General features: G+C 41.1%; 1 protein-coding gene across 5 annotated transcripts in view; it reads left to right on the forward strand.

Moving 5' to 3' along the window:
- Positions 1 to 22,444, forward strand: part of Pcca (propionyl-CoA carboxylase subunit alpha) — a 334,592-nt gene that overhangs the window by 83,698 nt on the left and 228,450 nt on the right. For all 5 annotated transcript variants that reach the window (XR_015638170.1, NM_019330.2, XM_087586568.1 and 2 more), the window contains 1 exon segment: positions 10,660 to 10,696. Coding sequence is in view for 4 of the 5 variants with exons in the window: in NM_019330.2 (NP_062203.2) it covers positions 10,660 to 10,696 (37 nt within the window). In the remaining variant the exon portion in view is untranslated.

Genomic DNA, 22,444 nt, shown 5'->3' on the forward strand with positions numbered 1-22,444 from the left:
CCTCATTCCTGCAGGCGGGACAAATCCTGGGCTGAGGGTCCTGTGGATGGGGTGCTGTTGCCCTCCCTCCAGGACACCTAATATTTAGCCACAGGTTTGTGCATCTGCTCCCATCAGCTGCCAGAGGACCTCTCTGAGGCTAAACTGGGCACCAGTCTGTGAGTGTAGAAGTTAGGAGTCATTTCATTGATTTATATTTGGTTCTACCCTAAGGATCTGGGCCACCAGCCTCAGATTCTGGGTCATCCAGGTAGTGTCAGGCACGGGCTCTATCTCACGGTGTGGGCCAGCCATTGGTTGGCCATTCCCCCATGTATCTTGTAGGCAGGACGGGTTTGTTGGTCAGAAGTTTTGTGCCTGGGTTGATGCACCAGTACCACTACTGGTTACAGAAGCCTTGCCTGGTTACGGAAGGTGGCCAGTTCAGGCTCTGTATCCTCCATTGCTGGGAATCCTCTCAAAGGTCAAACTTGTAGATTCCAGTGAGTTTCCACTGCACTAGATTTCCCCATTGTCCCCCAAAGCCCTCCAATTCCAGTCACCTTTCCCAGTACTCACTCCCTTATCTCTCCTTACATCCTGATCCTTCCTATTCCTCTCCCCATCCCACAAACCCAGTCCACCTGCAGAATTTATTTCCCCTTCTTAGGGAGATCCATGCATTCCTGCCTAGAGCCCTCCTTGTTACTGAGCCTCTCTGGGTCTGTGAATTTTAACAGTTACCCTTTACTTAACAGCTAATATCCATGTTTGTTTTTCTTGGTCTGGGTTACCTCTCCCAGAATGATTTTTTTTCCCCAGTCCCATATATTTGCCTGAAAATTTCATGATGCCTCTTTTAAAAGTTGCTGAGTAATAGTCTATTATGTAGATATGTCCCATTCTCTTTATCCATTCTTTGGTTGAGAGACATATAGGTAGTTTTCAGTTTCTGGCTATTATGAATAAAGCTGTGTCCTTGAGATAGGATGGAGTGCCTTTGGGTATATGCCCAGGGGTGGTATAGCTGGACTTGAGGTAGATTGATTCCCAGTTTTCTAAGGAACCACCATACTGATTTCCATATTGGTTGTACAAGTTTGTACTCCCACCAGCAATGTGAGAGGTTTCCCTGGCTCCACCCTCACCAGCACGAGCTGTCACTTGTGTCACTGATCTTAGTCGTTCTGACAGGTCTAAGATGGACTCTCAGAGTGGTTTTGGTTTGCATTTCTCTGATGGATAGGATGTTAAACATTTCTTTAACTTTCTCAGTCATTTGTGTTTCCTCTATTGAGAATTCTGTTTAGATATGTTCCCCATTTTTTAACTGGATTGTTTGGTTTGTCGATGTCTTAGTTTCTTGAGTTCTTTATATATTTTGGATATTAGTCCTCTGTTGGACGTAAAGCTGGCTGCTGTTTTGTCCTGTTGACCCTGTCCTTTGCCTTACAGAAGCTTTTCAGTTTCATGTGGTCCCACTTGTCAGTTGTTGGTCTTAGAGCCTGTGCTATCAGTGTTCTGTTTAGAAGGTGTCTTCTGTGGCAATGAGCTCAAGGCTATTCCCCACCTTCTCCCTTACAGGCTCAGTGGTTCTGGTTTTATGTTGAGGTCTTTGACTCACTGAGTGTTGCCCAGGGTGATAGATATAGATCTTTTTGCATTCTTCTAGATGCAGAAACACAGTTAGATCAGCATCATTTGTTGACAATTCTTTTTTCTTTTTTCCATTGTTTATTTCTGGTTTATTTATCAAAATTCAGGTGTACACAGGTATGTGGGTTTATTTCTGGATCTTCTGTTTGATTCCATTGATAAACATTTTTGCTTTTATGCCAACACCATGTGGTTTTTAGGGATGGTGATGCCTCCTGAAATCACTTTATTTTACAGAATTGTTTTAGTTTTCCTGGGTTTATTGTTTGTCCATATGAAGTTGAGAATTGTTCTTTCAAGGTCTGTACAGAATCGTGTTGGAATTTTTCTGGGGATAGCACTGAATCTGTAGATTGCTTTTGATAGGATGGCCAGTTTCACTACATTAATCCTTCCGATCCATGAGCATGAGAAATCTTCCCATCTTCTGAGATCTTCTCCTCTTTCTTTCTTCAAAGACTTGAAGTTCTTGTCACATAGGTCTTTCACTTGCTTGGTTAGAGTTACCCAAGATATTTAATATTATCTGTGGCTATTGTGAAGGGTGTTGTTAACCTGATTTCATTTGTATATAGGAGGGCTACAGGTTTTTTTCTTTTTGAGTAAATCATGTATTTAGACACATCACTGAAGGTGTTTATCAGCTGTAGGAGTTCCCCGGTAGAATTTTTGGGGTCAGTAAGTATCATATTTTTAGCATAAAGGATTTTGACGGCTTCAGCTCTAGAACAATGTCTGTGGGTAGCAGGGACTCGCAGTATGGCAGAGTCTTTGGCCAGCCCGATTTGAACAATTGGAAACTTAATAGCTGAAGTCTTTCCTGAGTCCAGCATTAGTGAGAAGTTTTGCCTTACTCTGTTTATTATTTGACTTTATTTACCTATTTCTATTTTTATTTGAGATAGAGTTTTGCTCTAGAGCTCAGACCAGCCTCTTACTCTCCTCGGGCTTCCCCATCTTGGTTGTGGGACTGCAGGCAGGTGGCTCCATGTCCCGGGCACTTGCTTTCATGTGTGAATGTAGGATAGTTGGGAATTACTCTATGTGTACAGATACCAACTGATACAGCAACCAATTGCTGATTCTGTTTTAGACCTAGCCAGGGAGTACAGCCTGTTTCTCTGTCATGGGAAGGCTTGGCGGTATAGCAGTATTCTCATCTGGGACTGGGGATGGGGCTCAGCTGTAGACACCTTGCTTAGCATCATTTTCTTTTAATAAATTATACATTATTTGTGCAACACATTTAATGAATCCCACTGTCCTAATCCCTGAATATCTATATGTTTTCCTTTTCCTATACATATTAATTCCCAGGTCTGTCTCAAGAATGTCCTGTAGCTAAGAATACCTAGCATGCTTCACTTTTTTTTTTTTATTATTTACTCTGTGAACACATGCCATGTGAGTGTGCAGGTCATGGCACAGCTTGCGGGACTCAGGTCTCTCCTTCCCTCATGGGCTCAGGGTTCCAGCACTGTCACTGGCTTTCCCTGTACCTGCTGGGCCACTGGCCAGCCCTCAGCCACTCTTTCCTCTTACTTTAACTTACATTTAATTTATTATTTTAGTGATATTTCATTCCCATGCACCTCCAGTAAACTCCTCCTGGCTTTTCTTAAAATATTGTCACTTTAGATTTGTGACATGTTAAAGATGTTTTGTCTGCAAGACATTTTATGAATAATGAACAATGAATATTTGGTAAAGTCAAACATTTATTTTATGATTTTATTTGAAAGTTTAGATTTGTAATAGGGGTGAACTTGACTTTCATTGATTTTTTTTTTAAATGTAGTTTAAACTTGCAGCTCTTTCATTTGAAATCTTACTACCATGTAAAGACTTTTAACTGAATGATTCACTTTTATCACAAATTAGAAATAAGGGTCTGGAGAGATGACTTGTGTTAAGTGCATTCACTTCTGGAGGACCCAAGTTCTGTTTCCAACAGCCACATCAGGTGTCGTCTAACTGCCTATAACTCTAGTTGCAGTGGATAGCTCTAGAGTCCCAGGGAGTCTGTGTTCACGTCCACATGTCATTCCCCCATATACATGATTTAAAATACATCTTTAGAGGGGAAAAACAACAATATGTAAACACTACATATTTTACAAGAAAATTGCTTTGATAACACCTATTTATAATTCCAGCATTTGGGTGGTGAGCAAGGAGGGTCCTTCACAGCAACAATGGTCAAGCATTCAGAGACCAGGGGAGGTGCTGCGACTGGCTCCTGAGAGACCAGGGGAGGTGGTGGGACTGGCTCCTGAGAGACCAGGGGAGGTGCTGGGACTGGTTACTGAGAGACCAGGGGAGGTACTGGGATTGGTTACTGAGAGACCAGGGGAGGTGCTGGGACTGGCTCCTGAGAGACCAGGGGAGGTGCTGGGATTGGCTCCTGAGAGACCAGGGGAGGTACTGCGACTGGTTCCTGAGTCCTGTCTGTGTGAGTCCTTGTTCATTACTTGATGTTTTGGGAGGAGGAGTTCTGCCATCATTTGAGATGACATCATAGAGCAGAAGTATTCTCATGGAGACAGATGGATAATTGTTGGTTAACTGAAATCATTTCAAAATATTTAAAAATAATTTAAAAATAAACCAATTTGCTAAGGGTTGGGGATTCAGTGTAGAGCAAGACTGAGCTAGTGAGAGGTGACTGGCTGTCAGAGCTAAGGCCTGGTCTGGAGTGGGAAGGCTGGATAGGCCCCAAAGAGAGCAGCATTTAGATAGGAATAGAAGCCTGTCACGCTCTGAGCTGAGTGGCCCACGTGTGCTCCTCCCACCCCTTAAGCATCCCTTTATTTCTTCTTTGGTTTATCCCTTCACTTTTCGTCCAGCTGCTGTGTAGTGAAAGACTGCTCCAGGCTCTGGGCTAGACATCTGAAAGACACTGCCAAACACACTAGATGATGAGTTCCAGCCTTGTGGAGCTTGCAGAGGATCGACAACACAAGTAGTAAATGTATTCCCTCTTCTTCAGGGTGAAGTCAAAATCCTGCATGCTGAGCAGACTCAGCTCCGGCACACACCTGTACTAATGCCTCTGAGACAGGAGGGTCACGGGTGTAGATAGAATAGTTTGGAAATTAGTCTTTGTGCACAGATACAAAGCAAAGCGTAAAGCAAACCCCTTCCGTGCAGAGCGTAGCTCTCTTTCAGCCCCCACCAAAGGTAGCCAGACTGAGAGTCTCCATCTCTTTGCTTTTCAGATGAAGTTGGATTTCTCCTCTCTCTCTCTCTCTCTCTCTCTCTCTGTGTGTGTGTGTGTGTGTGTGTGTGTGTGTCTCCCTCCCTCCCTCCTGTCTCCCTCTCTCTCCCTCCCTCCCTTCCTCTCCCTCCCTTTCTTTCTTTCTTTCTTTTTTTTCTTTTCTATTTTTCGGAGCTGGGGACCGAACCCAGGGCCTTGCGCTTGGTAGGCAAGCGCTCTACCACTGAGCTAAATCCCCAACCCCCCTTTCTTTCTTTTTAAATTTCATTTTATGTATATGAAATTTTTATCCTGCATGTATGTCTGTGCACCATAGTGCATGCCTGAAGCCCATAAGGGACAGACGAGGACCCCAGATCCTATGGAACTAAAGTTACAATGGTTGTAAGCCCCCATGTGGGTGCTAGAAATCAGATTCAGGTCATCTGGAAGACTAGCCATGGAGCCATCTCTTTGGCCCCTTGCTGAGTTTACCATCACCGTGGTACTCTTGGTTACCTGGTAACCTTACTTCTCTCAGGGGCGTGCATAGTCAGTGTTCCCCTGTGCTGTCATTTCAGAAGCATGTGAGACTTGTGGGCATCTGTGTTTGAGTTGCAGATCCTATCACCACATTTCCTCTTTATTATCTATATGGAGTACACATCACAACATTGTTGGCTACTGTGTAGCATATCTAAGGTGTGGGTGCTCTCCTCTAAGTTCCATGAAAGCTTGGATGGTTCAGTGCCTTGGTTGTGGCCAGTCTTAGTGACAACTGACTGGAAAGAGAAGAGAGTTGCTGTCTGAGCTGAGGTAGCTGCAGCAGGAAGGACGAAGACTGAGACAGCTTGGGGTTTGGAGGGAGGTTGCAGGGCTGGGTGGGATAGACTGGGGGTGGTACTGGTGGCTTGGGCAGGTGACCAAGCACTGACACCAAGTTAAGGAGTCTGAGCTTGTTCTGAGGCAATAGATGTCATGGGAAACTTTAAGTGGATTTAAAGAAAACTTTTCCCTTTTCTTCTTTCTTTTTGACTTGTTTTGAACGTTTTAAACATGGTCTGGCATTGAGTTGCTGTTCTCCTGCCTCAGCCTCCGTGCCTACTTATAGGCATGAGCCCCCATACCCAGTGTCTCATTTGTTCTGATAAAATTTAATGCCTGACAATTGTTATATAATTAGAAACAAAACAAAGCCCTAAGTGTGGCCGATTTGGGGTTTAAACTATGAAAGTATATGGAGGTGGAATCGTAATCCTTCCTCGGGATATAAAGGGTTATGTTGAAGTCTTCATCCACACAGCTTGTGGCAGGGTCTTTAAATCTCAGTATAGGTATTCATATCTGTACCTTTAGAAACAGTCAAGCCACATTGAGCTTGCTGCTGCTCTCTGTGTTGTGTGTGTCCTGAAGGACTGAAGGAGCTGTAGGAGTTTGCAACTCCATAGGAAGAACAACACTATCAACCAACCAGATACCCCAGAGCTCCCAGGGACTAAACCACCAACCAAAGAGGACACATGGAGGGACCCATGGCTCCAGCTGCATATGTAGCAGAGGATGGCCTTATCGGGTATCAATGAGAGGAGAGTCCTTGGCCTTGTGAAGGCTTAATGCCCCAGTGTAGGGGAATGCCAGGGCAGGGAGATGGGAAGGAGTGGGTGGGTGGGTGAACACTCTCATAGAGACAGGGGGAGTGGGGAAGGGATAGGGAGGATTCCAGAGGGGAAACTGGGAAAGGGGATAACATTTGAAATGTAAGTAAAAGAAAATACCCAAATAAAAAAATGTATTCTGGAAGTCCAGCCTGTTTCACGATCTTCTTTCTTTATAGGATAGAGGTCATTGAGTTTCTGGGCTGTATCAGAGAGTTTCTGGGCTGTATCAGAGAGTTTCTGGGCTGTATCACAGAAGTTTCGGGCTGTATCGGAGAGTTTCTGGGCTGTATCAGAGAGTTTCTGGGCTGTATTGGAGAGTTTCTGAGCTGTATCGGAGTGTTTCTGGGCTGTATCGGAGAGTTTCTGGGCTGTATCACAGAAGTTTCAGGCTGTATCACAGAAGTTTCGGGCTGTATCGGAGAGTTTCTGGGCTGTATTGGAGTGTTTCTGGGCTGTATCACAGAAGTTTCAGGCTGTATCACAGAAGTTTCAGGCTGTATCACAGAAGTTTCGGGCTGTATCACAGAAGTTTCGGGCTGTATCACAGAGTTTCTGGGCTGTATCGGAGAGTTTCTGGGCTGTATCGGAGAGTTTCTGGGCTGTATCGGAGAGTTTCTGGGCTGTATCGGAGAGTTTCTGGGCTGTATCGGAGAGTTTCTGGGCTGTATCGGAGAGTTTCTGGGCTGTATCGGAGTGTTTCTGGGCTGTATCACAGAAGTTTCGGGCTGTATCACAGAGTTTCGGGCTGTATCGGAGAGTTTCGGGCTGTATCGGAGAGTTTCTGGGCTGTATCATGGAAGGCCCAGCCAGGAGTGGCCACGTTTTCCACCCTAAGTTGTTTTCTGTATCTCTCTCTCTTTCTAGAACACAGTGAGTTCCTTTCAAGTTATGGTTTCACTGTATGCTGGTACTCTGTTGAATCTTTTCTCTTTTCTCTTCTTGTTTTCCACAACACTGAGCTTTTTTAATCTGTAGGTTTCAGTTTTCCTTTTCAGATAATCTAAAGCAAGTTTCCTCTTACTCGGTGCTGTCTTCATGAAGTGTTCACATCACTTCTCAGGTGACTCGCTGTCCACCTGACTTTCTGTTTTCTTCATGGGCTAGAAGTCTAGAAGGGCAGAAGCCAGGTTGTATACACTGTTGCTGGGAAACATTTATTGGCTTAGTATCTTAAAACACGTGGATCATCATTCTTTTAAGTGGCTACTTAGTATGCCACTGCAGTCAGGGAACCATCCATATGCTAGTCCTTTGTGGAAGGCCCGTTACATTGTTTTCCATTTCAAAACATCACAATTAAAAATAATAAACTTGGGCTGGAGAGATGGCTCAGTGGTTAAGAGCACTGACTGCTCTTCCAGAGGTCATGAGTTCAAATCCCAGCAACCACATGGTGGCTCACAACCATCTGTCATGAATTCAAATCCCAGCAACCACATGGTGGCTCACAACCATCTGTAATGAGTTCAAATCCCAGCAATCACATGGTGGCTCATAACCATCTGTAATGAGATCCGATGCACTCTTCTGCTGTGTCTGAAGACAGTGACAGTGTACTCACCATATATAAAATGAATAAATAAAATCTTTAAAAAAATAATAAACTTTGTAAGTTTTTTTGTTGACACATGTGAGAGAGGTACCCATAGGATAACTTCTACAGCTGACATCTGTGAATGAAGAGACACACAGCCTCCGAGTTTGAGAAGTGCAGCTATTTGCACAGAGCTGTGTTGGTCTTGACTGAAGTGTGAAGTGCGGCTCCAGCTTGCTCCTGTTCTCACGTTTCAGGGAGATCTGTCAGGTCGACCTACTGCTAGGGTGGTAGCTGAGGTTGGATGTGTTTCATATTTCCCTTTGTTTTTTTTTTTTCCTGAATGATCAATGGACCTTCCAAAGCTTTATTACATGTTTCTATTCTATCTATAACCCTGTAAGGAGGTTCTGTGGATCATATGTTAGTGCCATTGACTTAGGGGCTGTTTAGGGTTTTTATCTTTTCCAGTGTAACTTTATGTATCCCATAATAAAATTAAATGTGCCACATGTGTTTAGTTTACTTTCAAAACCAATAATAGTGTTTTATGATGTATAACACAGTAGATCCTCAATGAATTTTTTGGCTCAATGAATGACAAGTGAAAAATTATTTTTTAAGGCAGTTTAATTTTATCTGAAAATTGGTGTCATAGAAATTGATTTTCATAGTAGGAAAACTTATACCTTAGTCAAAAGTTAACATTGTTTATGGAAGATAAAGAATTTTGAGAAGTTTTACTGTGCATGAATCCAATTCTTTTTACATATAAAACATAACAGTTGTGTGTCCTGTGCATACATAAACACGTGACAAATAGGAGAAGTGGATCCTGAGCACTGTTGGCTTCCTGGGTCCCAGGCTTTCTACCTTGTAGTTGAGTTTCTTTGAGACATCTTTGGCAAGCATTCCTTCCACATGGACTGAAATGTTAAAAGTTTCCTTCAAGCTGATTGTAACCCGGTCCTCACCAGTCCTCACTCTTCCTCTATGTTGTTCAGGAGGCACTAATTGTTCGATTTGGCAGGTTTAACACTTCCTGACAGAGGCTATTAAAGGCAAGTATTCTCCAATAACTGTCACCGGCTGGAACAAAGAGCCTCCCAGCTCAGTGTGTGGAAACCACAGCATTCTTGAATGACCCCTTTCATGGATTTTTTTTTTTATCCTTTCAAACTAAAATTTGGAGATGTAGGGTTTGTGCAAGCAACAAGGTGTACTAAGGGAGTGAAGCTTGATTTGGAGCAGGGGGCAAGATAGAGCTTTACCTCTGACTTGAAAACAATTATATTTGGAAAATCTCATTAGCAGATGTGACTGCTTGGAGTAAAGAAAGACTTAAAACTGGTGTCGCTTTCAGGGTTGCTTTGAACTTAACAAACACCTATTTGTGGAGCTAATGAAAGGAAATGAGATTTTTCTGACAACTTCCCGTTCCAGTCTCCTCATTCAGGGATGCTGTTGGGTATTGAAGACTTTTAAGGGAGAATTTCTTTTCTTTTTTTTTTTTTTTAAAAAAAATGGACATAAATGAAGCAGTTATTTTCTCCCAGTCCCAGTTTTGGAGAAGGGGATTTCTCTTTATTTTAAATGTGGTAATTTAAAAGCTTTAAAAATGCCAGGCCTCCCTTGCATGTTTTGAAATTGTATAAAAATTCCTGCGTATTTATCAACTGGTGGTTTTAGAACATGACTGGTGGTGCATATTGTGTTACTGATTAGAAAAAGTAATTGAATTGAGAAAGTAGCTGGATGTTTAGAATTCTCTTTATCGTTAGGCAGAAAATGTGTGCATAAGAGTTTGCACAGCGCATGTCAGGTGAATGACTTTGACTGGGGCAGTTTGTGGAAGCTTAAGGTTTCAAGTGTTACTGCTGACAAGTGGTAGGGACTGATGTGCCTGAGTCAGTAACCCTGGCCTTCGGACATCAGGAAGAGTTTTACCTTGCTCTTCTGAGGTTCACTGAACTTTAATTTATACACCTAGTACAACTGTAAAGACAAATATGTACTTCAAGAATTAGCTAAATAAAAAATAATGGAAACCACAAGGCTTCCTTCTTCTTTTCTTTTTTCCTTTTTTCCTTTCCTTTCCTTCTGCCCCCTCTCCTCCTCCTCCCCCCCCTTCTCCTCCTTCTTCTTTTTCTTAACATTTGCTAATTCCTACAGATACTGGAAATTTACTTATTTCTAGAAAATTGATGGAGCTCCTCCCAAACAATAGACAATCAACTCCCCCTGCTGACAGAATCTAGGAAAACACAGAGTGTAAATAGACAAGGGGGCTGCAGACAAGCTTTAATGATCTGATTTACGATTCAGTATTGATTGTAAACATCTAAATTCTGCCATTAAATTCCGGCAACTGCACGGAATCATTGGCAATTCTGGTCATGTTTCCTGCCAGGTCATTTCAAACTGCTTTGAGTTTCTTAATATAATAACGACGAAGGAGAGTTTACATTCCACTTATGGTATTAATTTTACATTTCTCTGAATGAAAAGAGTTAGAAGGTTGTAAAATTGAACATTAAATGAATCAGAGGAGACAGTAGTGCAATATATGACTGCCCTAAAGACATTGTGCAGTGCCTCATGGGATTAATGTTGAGTCTCATTTCCTGCCTTTACAGGATGCAGATGAAGCCGTCAGAATTGCAAGGGAAATTGGTAAGTCCTTAAATTAACTTTGGTAGTGTTTCTGTGTCTTTCAGCAGATACGGTTGAGCAAACATGTAATAAGTATAATTCCCAAAGAGCAAATAATATTTTAATAGTTTTCAGGTTCTGATTACTAGTGTCTCTAGAAGAATTCATCAGTTGAATTACCATATTCTGTTATTAAAGTAGGATTTGCAGTCATTTGATCTCAGTTTAGTTCTTTTATAAGATGAATTCACTAGCTAATTAAAACAAGTACTTGTCCAAAGAGTCCTGAGGATTGGACGCAGTTTGTACTTGTGTGTGAGCACTTGACTGTGGTCTGTCTCAGTGTGAAGGGCACAGTTTGTACTTGTGTGTGAGCGCTTGACTGTGGTCGGTGGCGGTGCGAAGGGCACAGCACACAGGATGCAGATGAAGGTGCTCTTGACACGCTTGTCCAGGTCCTTACCTTTTCCTAAAGTGTAAAATATCAGCTGAATAACCTTGCTGGGAAAGATGCAGCAGAAAGTGGGAGGTGAGAATTGGATATGCTAAACAAGTGAAAAGGAAACTGAGGAAAATTTTAAGGCCGTTGTGTATTAAGTTTCAAGTGTATTCCTCTTGTTCATGGACGTAATTGTGTTTGCAGTGTCTATTGCATGGAGAAAGTAGGAAAGAGAGCAAAGCTTTGAAGCCTATAACTGTGAGTCAGATCAGTGCATGCGCACATCTGACGGGAAGCTGTGGCTCATTGGGCAAGGGCATCAGACAACACCTCTGTCAAGTTTACAGCAGCACCTTAAATCAGTCTGTGCTGCTAGTCCATATTGTTTCAGGAAGCCATATACTAATTTTAGTAGTCCTGTTTTCACAGTGTGGTTTGTTACTTAGAATGTTTTTCTATGGAGGGGAGAGCATTTGATTTGGCAAAGTTTATGTAGTCCAAAGTGATTGTGGCTGTTGATATAGTCTTGCAAATGAGACAAGCTAGCATAGAGCTCTTCAGTCTGGTGTACTCCCTGAGCTATCAGCTGCCTATGCCGAATGTTCTTCTGTTTTGGAAAGGGCATTTGACTTCTTGGGCAGTGCTTCTGTTGGGTATGGCTATTTATTTTGGTTTTGGTCATTTTAGTTATATTAAGTATTCTTTGTTGTTTATTTGTTGTAAAAAACTGCCTTGGATACAAGACCAGTATACATAAGATAATATTTTACCCATTGAGAACATCTGTATTAATTGCTTCCTCAGGGTTGCCAACATCTTTAGAAGCTTTTCAATACTAATTTCAGAATAAGACTTAGTAGGCTGCTGTCTGTGGGTTAAATCATTCATCCCCTTATTCCACACAAAGCACTCAGTGGCTTCTGAAACTGTCCTAAAGTGGCTTAACTTTATTAATACACTTTTAAATTGTTTTTAGTCATAGCTTAGATATTGCCACCTATCCAGTCATCTATGATATTTTGTAATAAATAATATGTAATATTATTGTGGTCATATTTGGAGGGATTTTGGAAAGCAGAAAGGGCTAGAGTATACTCTAGGATCATGTGCTTATGACATGCTGCGTATTGCACATCTTACACTTTCTTTGGTGACACAGAATTCAAGTCTGTGTGTGTGCACATGTGTGAGCCCTTTGGTGATGTTTCAGTCTGTGTGTGCACACATGTGAGCCCTTTGGTAATGGATCAGGTTTTTCCTACTTCTCCCCCCCCCATTTTTATTAAATTGGGTATTTCTTATTAACATTTCAAATGTTATTCCCTTTCCCAGTTTCCTGTCCATCAGCCCCCTAACCCCTCCCCGTCTCCTTCTATAAGGGTGTTCTCCTCCCCATTCAACCCCCCTTACCGCGCCCCTCTCAACAATTCCCTACATTGGGGGTCCAACCTTGGCAGGACCAAGGGCTTCCTCTTCCACTCGTTCCCCAACAAGGCTATTCTCTGCTACCTATGCAGTTGGAGCCCAGGGTCAGTCCATGTATAGACTTTGATTAGTGATTTAGTCCCTGGACGCTCTGGTTGGTTGGCAATATTGTTCTTATGGGGTTGCAAGCCCCTTGAGCTCTTTCAGTCCTCTCTATAATTCCCCCATTGGGAGTCCTGTTCTCAGTTCAGTGGTTTGCTGCTAGCATTCACCTCTGTATTTGATATATTCTGGCTATGTCTCTCAGGAGAGATCTATATCGAGTTCCTGTCAGCATGCACTTCTGAGTGTCATCAATCTTATCTAGTTTTGGTGGCTGTATATATATATGGGCCACATGTGAAGCAGGCTCTGAATAGGCGTTCCTTTGGTCTCTGCTCTAAACTTTGCCTCCTTATCCCCTCCTATGGATATTTTTGTTCCCCTTTTAAAGAAGGAGTGAAGCATTTGCATTTTGGTCATCCTTCTTGAATTTCATGTGGTCTGTGCATTGCATCTTGGGTAATTTGAGTATTTGGGCTAATATCCACTTATCAATGAGTACTTACCATGTGTGTTTTTCTGTGATTGGGTTACCTCATTCAGGATGATATTTTCTAGTTCATTCCATTTGCCTATGAATTTCATAAAGTCATTGTTTTTGATAGCTGAGTTATATTCCATTGTGTAGATATACCACATTTTCTGTATCCATTCCTCTGTTGAAGGACATCTGGGTTCTTTTCGGCTTCTGGCTATTATAAATAAGGCTGCTATGAACATAGTGGGGCATGTGTCTTTGTTATATGTTGGGGCATCTTTTGGGTATATGCCCAAGAGAGGTATAGCTGGGTCCTCAGGCAGTTCAATGTTTAATTTTCTGAGGAACCTCTAGACTGATTTCCAGAATGGTTGTACCAGTTTTCAGTCCCACCAACAATGGAGGAGTGTTCCTCTTTCTCCACACCCTTTCCTACTCTTATTGAGATATCTCACATTTATATTATGATTTGGATGGCCATTGCAAGTTTACTTAAATGGATGTTGAGTCCATGGGAAAATATATTCCCATGTGTGAGCAGAATTATAAACATATATTTGAACCTGTTTTATTTATTTTTGTTTTGTTTTGTCTTGTCAGTTTCTGCTTTTCTTGTGTGATTTATGTTCATATTTCTGTTTTTTTCCCCCTCTTCTGTGTTGCTGGGGAATCATGGTCTGGCCCTCATATGGCCAGGCCTACAGGTGGCCACAGAGCCGTGCCCTCCGCTCTGTGCACAGGCTGTTGCCTTCGACCTCTTTTCTGTGCTTTTTCGTAAAAACAAAAGTGTCATGTGCTCCTCCACTCTCACGTTTGTGTTTCTTTTCTGGGGGCATATGTCTGTACTGCCAGAGCTGGACAGTAATTGTCGGACATGGTCGTGTTTTTTACGTAGCTGTAGCTTCTAGTTTAGAATACTTTTTCCATGTGCCATCTACTTAGAAATGCTATTTTTTAATTATTGAAAAATTTCTTATAGTTACAATTCAGATTTCATACACGGGTGTGTCCTTGATGATCCCCACCCTTTCCTTCTATTTCTTCTAATTCTTCTCTTTCCCTCTCCTTGTGAAGTACATGTCTGCAGTTGTGGCTATTACATAGAAGCTTGCTGCTGTCCTGAGCAGACTGGAAGGAAGAGAAGCCATAAAATTTGAAGTGAAATGAAACATGGTAAAGAAGTTTTACAAGGCATTAAGGATTTCCCAGAATCCCTCCAGATCACACAGAAACCTCCTGTGAAAACCTCTTCTCACTGTGCTGCCTTCCAGATGCATTACAAAGTCACTTTTCTATGACGTCTACTCAGTTTTCTCTGCCAAAGTAGTAGTGTTCTGTATTGGTTTATTGTACTTTATAATATATTTTGGTTATATCTTCATATGCACAGTATTGATTAGCTCTTACTTAAACTAAGCATACTTAATTGTTAACAAACACTCATTGTTAGCAAATGGATACATTAAAGATTATATTTAATATTACATAGTATTAAATATACTCACCACATATATTTGTAACTATATTAATAAAATGATTTTATTAAAAATGTAAATATAGGGTTGGGGATTTAGCTCAGTGGTAGAGCACTTGCCTAGCAAGCACAAGGCCCAGGGTTCGGTCCCCAGCTCCGAAAAAAAGAAAAAAAATGTAAATATATAAATGCACAATAATTTATTTTTGTACATTTAAGGCAAACTGAGGAAAGGCAAAATATACTTTTTTCACTAATGTTTTTATTTTCATTTTTCTATTTGGAGAAACTCATTCTTTTTTAAGGACACAGTTGTAGTAGAAATGTGGCTAATGCATCATTGGATTGTGACAATATTGATTTGTGTATGCTGAACCACCCTCACATTCTTGGACTGAATCCAATCTGGTCCTGGTATATAGTCTTAACCTGTTCTTGAATTTGGTTTGCAAGAATTTTATTGAGAAATTTGCCTGTATGTTCGTTGAAAAATGGTCCTTTAGTTTTCTTTTCTTTCTTTCTGGTGTATGTGTCTGTGCATGCGGTTTTTCCTGGTCCAGGTTCGGTATCAGGGTAAGCTAAAGGTTTGACAGATTTGTCAGTGAATCCATCTAGATTCTAGTGGGAGGCTCCTTTTTTTTAACCATCATTTTAATTCCCTGGATTGTTACAAATCTTTTAAAGTTATTTTTATTGGTCATATGTGTTTGCAACTTACTTCTTTTACACTTCCCAGGCTTTTGGAATATAAGTTCTTGTTGGGGAAAAGAGAGGAGGGAGTGGAGAGAGGGAGGGAAAGGAGGAGAGGGAGGAGAGACAGGATTTCCTGTGTGTTCATTTCTAATTAATTTGTGTTTTCCTTTTTTTTGTTCATTTGGCTATGAATTTGTTAATCTTATTTATTTTTTAAATACCAACTCTCTTTGATTTATTCTATGTATTCTTTAGTCTCCATTCTATTAATCTCACCCTGATCTTTATTGCTTGTTGACTTTTGCTTTGGGTTTTGGATTCTTGTTTTTCTAGTTCCTTGAGATATGTCATTAGGCTATTTGATATTTTTTCTAAAAATTTAATCCAAACTCTCACCTGCAAACTCAAGAGGAGATTTTTGGGACTTCCTTAGCTGTATTTGAAAGATTCTGCTAAGTTGTGTTTTCATTTACTTCTTAGAATTTTGAACATTTCTTCCAGATTTCTTCAGTGATTCAAGGTTTAATTGCTCTCTCTTCATGTGCTTTCGTCATTTCTGTAGATTTTTTCACTACTAGTTTCTAGTGTTATCACACTGATCTTATAAGATGGAAAAGATGATTCATTTGTATTTGTTAAGATTGATTTGTTGCTGACAATATAGCCTATTTAGACAAGATTCTATGGGCTGCTGAGAATAATGTATATTGAATGAAGTAGTCTGTATTCATCTGTTTAGTTCATTTGATCTATGATGTGGTTTAAATCTGAGTTTTCTTTGTTGACTTTTTATTTTGATGACCTAGAGGTGACAGTGAGGTCACCTCACTCAGCAAATCCTATTGTACAAGTACCTGTCCAGTGTTGGTGTTTGGCAGTGCTTTCTCGGGACGTTAGGAGCCCATCTTTGGTGCCTATGCATTTGCGTTGCAGATCTTGATGCACTGCCTCCTTTGTCGGTGTGTAGTGGCCCTCTTTATTTACGTCTAGCTAGTTCTGGTTGGAAGTCTACTTTATCAGGTATCAAGAGTAGCTGTGTCACCTTGTTTTGGTTTCTGCACATCAACGATAGAGTTCTTTCTATTTGTTGACTCATAGTCTTTGGGGGAGCCTTTAGCAATAAAGTATGTTTCTTGGAAACAACAGAAAGCTGGATCTAGTTATCTAGTTGTCTAGTCTGCGTCTTCTTTTTTTTTTTTTTTTTTTAAAGATTTATTTATTGTATATAAGTGCACTGTAGCTGTCTTCAGACACACCAGAAGAGGGCATCAGATCTCATTACAGATGGTTGCAAGCCACCATGTGGTTGCTGGGATTTGAACTCAGGACCTCTGGAAGAGTAGTCAGTTCTCTTAACCACTGAGCCATCTCTCCAGCCCCTAGTCTGCGTCTTCTTAATGGTGAGGTGAGGCCATTTATATTTAAAGTTTTACTGAGAGGAATCAACTAATTCCTGTGATTTTGTTGATTGAGTGGATTGTTGTTTGTTCTTTACTTTCTCTTCACAGTGTATAAGGGCTTTGCTTGCTTCCTGGGTTGGTAATGAATTCTTTATAGCTTTCCTTTGCTTAGCTTTTCCTTTCAAGAAGCTTATTCTGCCCTGTGCGCTTGTGGCTGAGAACTTTGTATAGTATTTTAAGCATCTTCAGTAACATTGGCCTAATGGTCTTGAATTGGCTCAGCTTATGCTGGTCTTGAAAAGTCCTGATTCTCCACCAGGTTTAAACATAGCATGGCTGGATAATAGCCATCTTGGTTGGCAGTTATTTATCTTCAAGACCTAATATTTATAGTCTCATATTTTTATGACATCGAATGTTACTGCTGAGAGAGCTAATGATATTTTGTGTTTTTGCTTTTGTAGGTGAACTGACATTTGCCCTTTGAAACTTTTAGTATTGTTTTACTCCTTTATATTTTGGCATCTATATATGATACATTGTAGAAAGGTTCTTTCCTTGTGTCCATTTGGAGAAGGAAATGGCTATTGCATTTGAATGTCAGTAGTGTCTCCCTCTGTAGCTCTGGCTGGCCTGTAATTCACCATATAGACCAGGCTAGCCTTGAGCTCACAGAGATTTGCCTACTTCTGCCTACTAGTACTGAGTTAAAGGTTTCTTCCGCCATGACCAGCTGAATGCCATTTTTTTTTCCTGCTGTTGTCTCATGCTTTTAGTGTTTATCGTGGCCCCCTCTTTATCCTGTGAATGTTTAGGTTTGTTCTTATGCTACCTCGTCGTTCTTGGACCAGGATGGATGTGCTCACTTATTTTATCTTACTTATTGATGTTTGAATATAGCACTGTAAGTTTCACCTTCTATTCCTAGTATTTTTCTTCTGCTTAGATTAGTTTGTTGATAATAGTGTACACTGTCCCCCTTTTAAAATTTGTTCAATTAAAATTTCCAACATTTCTCATGCTTTTGTTTTTGAAAAAAAATTTAGTTTCCCTGCTGATTTTTTTCTTCAATGTTACTGAGTTAAAAACAAAACAACAACAAGAACAAGAACAACATCAACAACAAACTTCTTTCTTAGTTAACTTTTTATTGCTGTGAAGATATACCTTGACCATGGAAACTCTTATAAAGGGAAACTTTTTAGCCCTGGCTGTCCTGGACCTTGCTCTGTAGACCACGTTGGCCTCGAACTCACAGAAATCCATCTACCTCTGTCTTCCAAGTATGGGGATTAAAGGCATGTGCTACCACTGCCTGGCTAAAGGAAAACATTTAATTGGCTGTCTTATAGTTTCAGAGGTATAGTCCACTTGTGGCAGTTCATGGTGGGAAGCTTGACAGCATACAGGCAGACATGGTATAGAGGTAGCTGGCAATTCTACATCTGTATTTTCAGGCATCAGGAAGAGAGAGCCACTGGACCTGGCTGGACTTCTGAAACCTCACAGCCTACTTAGTAATACATTTCCTCCAAGAAGGTCAAACCTACTCTAATACAAGGCCACACCTCCTAATTCTTTCAAGTCACATGCCTTCCTGTGAGCCTATGGGCCATTTCATTCAAACTACACAACTGTTGATTTCATTATCCGTTTTTGCTGACTCTTCCCTCTGTGTTGCTGTCTTTCTAGATCCTTATTTAGTTCATTTGCTTGTTTTTAATCCTCTGTTGCATCACTGACCAGTTTTACAAGATAACTTTTGAGACCGCCATCTGTCGTTGTGCCCGATCCAGTGTCTTTGAGTTCAGTAGTTTGGCCTGTCATGTGTCTTGTTCTCTCATGCTTCCTTCATTTCTGTGCTGTCCTTTGCATGTTAGCTCTTTGGCTCACTGTTCAGGTTTGGGGAGAGATCTCTTTGAACAGCCTGTTCTTTTCCGTTTTGTTCTTGCCTTCCAAGACAAAGTCTATCTGTGTATCTCTGAGTGTGGACCAGGCTGGCCTCTAAATGCTGTACATGGTGGGTGATGTTTGCTTCGGTTCCCTGATGCTGAGATTACAGGGATGTGCATCACACTTGTAGAACAGACCACTCTTTTTTTTTGCTTTTAAAATTCTTCTTTTTTCACATATTATATTCTGACTGCAGTTTCCTCTCCTTCTACTCCCCCTGAACTATTGAAGTCTCAATTCTTAGTTTACTTTTTCTGAAGTAGTGTTTCCCATGTCTGTTCATGAGCTGCACAACTGATACAAGTCTTGTTTTTCTTCTTAGCATTGTACAACTTCTTACTGCTCTTTGCCTGGTATCTCTTCATTTCCTTCATGGAAATTCAAATAAGCTTTCTCCATTGTCCTCTTGAGATAAATCCCACTTTTCTTATTCTGACTCTGGCCTCCATTGGCTTACCTTGAGGCAGCCTTTAGACTGCCTTCTTACCTAGAGTTCAAGTCATGGTTATCAAAGTGGATTCATTGTAGTGCTGTATACAGTAGGGCCTGGGTAGTCTAGCAATGCTATCTGGTTGATGCTGGAGAAGCAGAGGACACTGAGTGAAGGCCTGGTGCTCCCTGGAGAGTGCCTGGTTTAATTCTATCCTGGACATTCAAGCTGGAACCTGTTGGCAGTGGAGGACATCAGCAGTCACACTCATGCAGGATGAGGAAGTAAAGGCAGGCAGCCTCCACTGCTTTCTTCCAGGATCTCTAGGTTCTCATTGGTATATGCTCCCCACTTTGAGATCAGGTATTCTCCCTCCCAGTTCTTCCCAGAGGTATATTTCTATGCTGCTTCTAAATCCTGTCAAGTTGGCAGTCAAGACCAAGTATTACAACGACCAAGTCACAATCTTTAAAAATGTCACAAAGGACAGGATCTCCCCTCCCCCAAACAAAAATAAACCGACTCTTTCCTTAAAAAAAAAAAGGGCAGATTACTATTTTACATTAAACAAGCAAAAAACAATCTGTAAAGTGCAGTGTGTGACACTGATTTCTCTGTAATTCTAACGCAAGACTCCCCAGGGGGTCTCCTTCCTGTCTGATCTTTCTCTTAAGGCTTTTGTTTTCTTGTCTGAGCTGGTTGTCCATTGTCAGGCTCTTTTCTGTCCATCTAGAGAGCTCTTCTCCTGCAGTATCTTTTATTTTATTTTCTCTTTGAACCTTTCTTTAGGAAACAAAGACCTTTGTAGGTTTCCCAACTGTTTTAAAAAGATAACTTTCCTGCCCATCAGCCTTACTTTTCTGGGCAAGATTACTGATTAGCACTAGTAAATTTGGAACTGGACATTTCCCAAGAAATATTTGCTTTTGTCTTTTTACTTTCCCTTCTCCATTAGTTGATATATTCTATCAAAATGTAGTTCAAGAAACTAAATCTAAAATCTATGTAATTTTAAAATGAATTATGAATACCTTATCCTTTAGGTATTTTTATCAGCTTTTAAATTACCTGATTATTACTCTCCTCCCTGCTCCTCCAGCGTTGGGCGGCATTTGCTGGGAGAGTCTGGTTATTTATCATGTCTTATGCAGGTAAATATTGTATGATCAGTTAAGGTGTGGTTAGCACCCACAACTAAATGGGGAAGCTTTTAAGCTTCCAGGATCTTTCTTATCTTCTGTATCCAAAACATGGTGTCTTGAGTTGTAGAACAAACTGAAGCCTTTGTCTTTGTCTTTTGTGACTGGTCACACCCGAATCAGAGCTGTATGCCGCTTGGGCTTCTACAGAGTCCTTACAAGCAAAGTTCCAGTTGCTACAGTTCATGCACTGGAGAGCAGCTGAAGTAATCATGGAAAGCATTGGTAGATGACTTCTTCGTACAGAATTCTGTCAGGGTTCGTTCTTCTTCAGTGTATTTGCCTAGGCCCCACTCTTAGCTTTTAAGTTAATTTAAAATGTGAGTTCTTTAGAGAAGCCATTTCAAGCAAAGAGTAAAACTGGCCCCTCTGAGGGACATACCCCAGTTGTTATCATATCACAAGAGCACATGTGTACTTGAGTGCATATGGCTCACGAGTAGAAACTATGTAGTTTGGTTTCGTAAGTGTTCATTTATCCATAATGAAGGGATATAAGGACCAGACACTGTGCTGCACTTGGTATGTTAGGGAGCTCCCATGTGGCTGTGGAGCACACGGTCAGCCCCAGATGATCCAATGAGACAGCCAAAAAGGTGATGAGAAACTAGAGCAGCATGGAGGCCTGAGTCTAAGCTGTCTTTTTACTGGACACAGTGTCCCATGTGGGATTCCAGACCCAGGATGATGGACAGCCTGAGGTGGCCTGAGTTGTATAGGGAATTCTAAGCCAGCGTGTCTCAGGAAACAAACAAACAAACATTAAAGAGTGTCATTGTGTTTGTGAATTGCTTATGTCTGTGTATTTCAATAATGTAAAATTACAAGTGACCTCTTAGTATCAGAAGGCAGATTGACTCCTTTTAAAGCCTTAGATGCTTTTATTTGTTGTGATCAGGAAGGTAGTTCTGTTTCAAGTGAAAATATAAATTTAAACACATGCATTACAGACAAAAGCTAAACCCAGGAGCGAATGCTTTAGAGGACTAGAAAATAAGAGATTGTGGAGGTTGTGTATGTTGAGTAGGTAACAGAGTTGGCAGTGACCATCATTCTTGTTGGTAATTCCTAATTTTTTCAACTAACACTGACTTTTACTAAATCTTTAGTTTTCTTTCCACTTCTAGTTACAGGTACTGCATAACTTAATGTACTTAGAGTGACAGGACACTTTATTTATGTATGTGCTTGTGTGAGTTTATGTGTGCCAATGTGTGCAAGAGCCCTCTGAGTCTAGAAGAGGGCATCAGATTCCCTGAACTGGAGTTACAGATGCTTGTGAGTATTCTAATGTGGCATCAGGAATGAAGCCCAGGTCCTTTGCAAGAGAAACACACTCTCTTAGATGCTGAGACAGCTCTCCTGTTCTCTCCCCGGCTTTTCATATTCAGCTTTTTACATTCTTATCGGACTCTTGACGTTCTAGGTTGCAAGTATGCATAGATCTAACAAGAGAGGTATTTTGGATAAGGATACGTTCTTCATCAATGGCTGCATAGTTGAGGATTCATAGCGTACATATGGCTGAGAAGACTGAAGATTTCCTAGTCTTAGGAACCTAAAATGGAGGAGGGATGGGAGGGGAAGCCCCCTCCCCCAGCTTCCCTCTGGAATGCATGAATAAATACGGGTGGGACTGGCAAGCATGATCTTCTGTGGAGGGGTGGTGCTAGGTCGTTTGTCTATACAAAGACTGCAAGTTGTAGGTGGGTGTTTGCAGACATGGCAGTTTTACATCACATTTCTTCTTCAAAGTAGACACATGCATACACACATATGCATACACATACACAGACACATTTTACTGATTTCAGCATGCACACTCATGGTGGCTGCAGCACTGAATGAGACTAATGTTGGCCTTGGTGCTTGCTTACTGCAAGAATGAACACTGCACATGATCCTAGGTGGGGTCTGGCATGCAAACATGCAAAATCCTCTCCAATCCTTTCCATGCTGTGTCTCTACTTCCACTGAATTGCTCTCACACCTAAAATGCACCCCCCCTTCCACTGGACTGACCCTTTCTGTCACATTGGCTCTAATTCCCCTTGTTTCCACCTTTCTTTGGTCTTTTGCTCTTTTGAATTCCAAGGATGGAATTAATTAGATCCTTTGCTTTTTCTTTTTGGATTAGAAGTCCCCCAGAATAAGAATGCATTTAGTTTTCTTCTTA

Source organism: Rattus norvegicus, chromosome 15 (assembly GCF_021556685.1).
Source record: "Rattus norvegicus strain SHRSP/BbbUtx chromosome 15, alternate assembly SHRSP_T2T, whole genome shotgun sequence".
In the NCBI taxonomy this organism is placed as follows: Eukaryota; Metazoa; Chordata; class Mammalia; order Rodentia; family Muridae; genus Rattus; species Rattus norvegicus.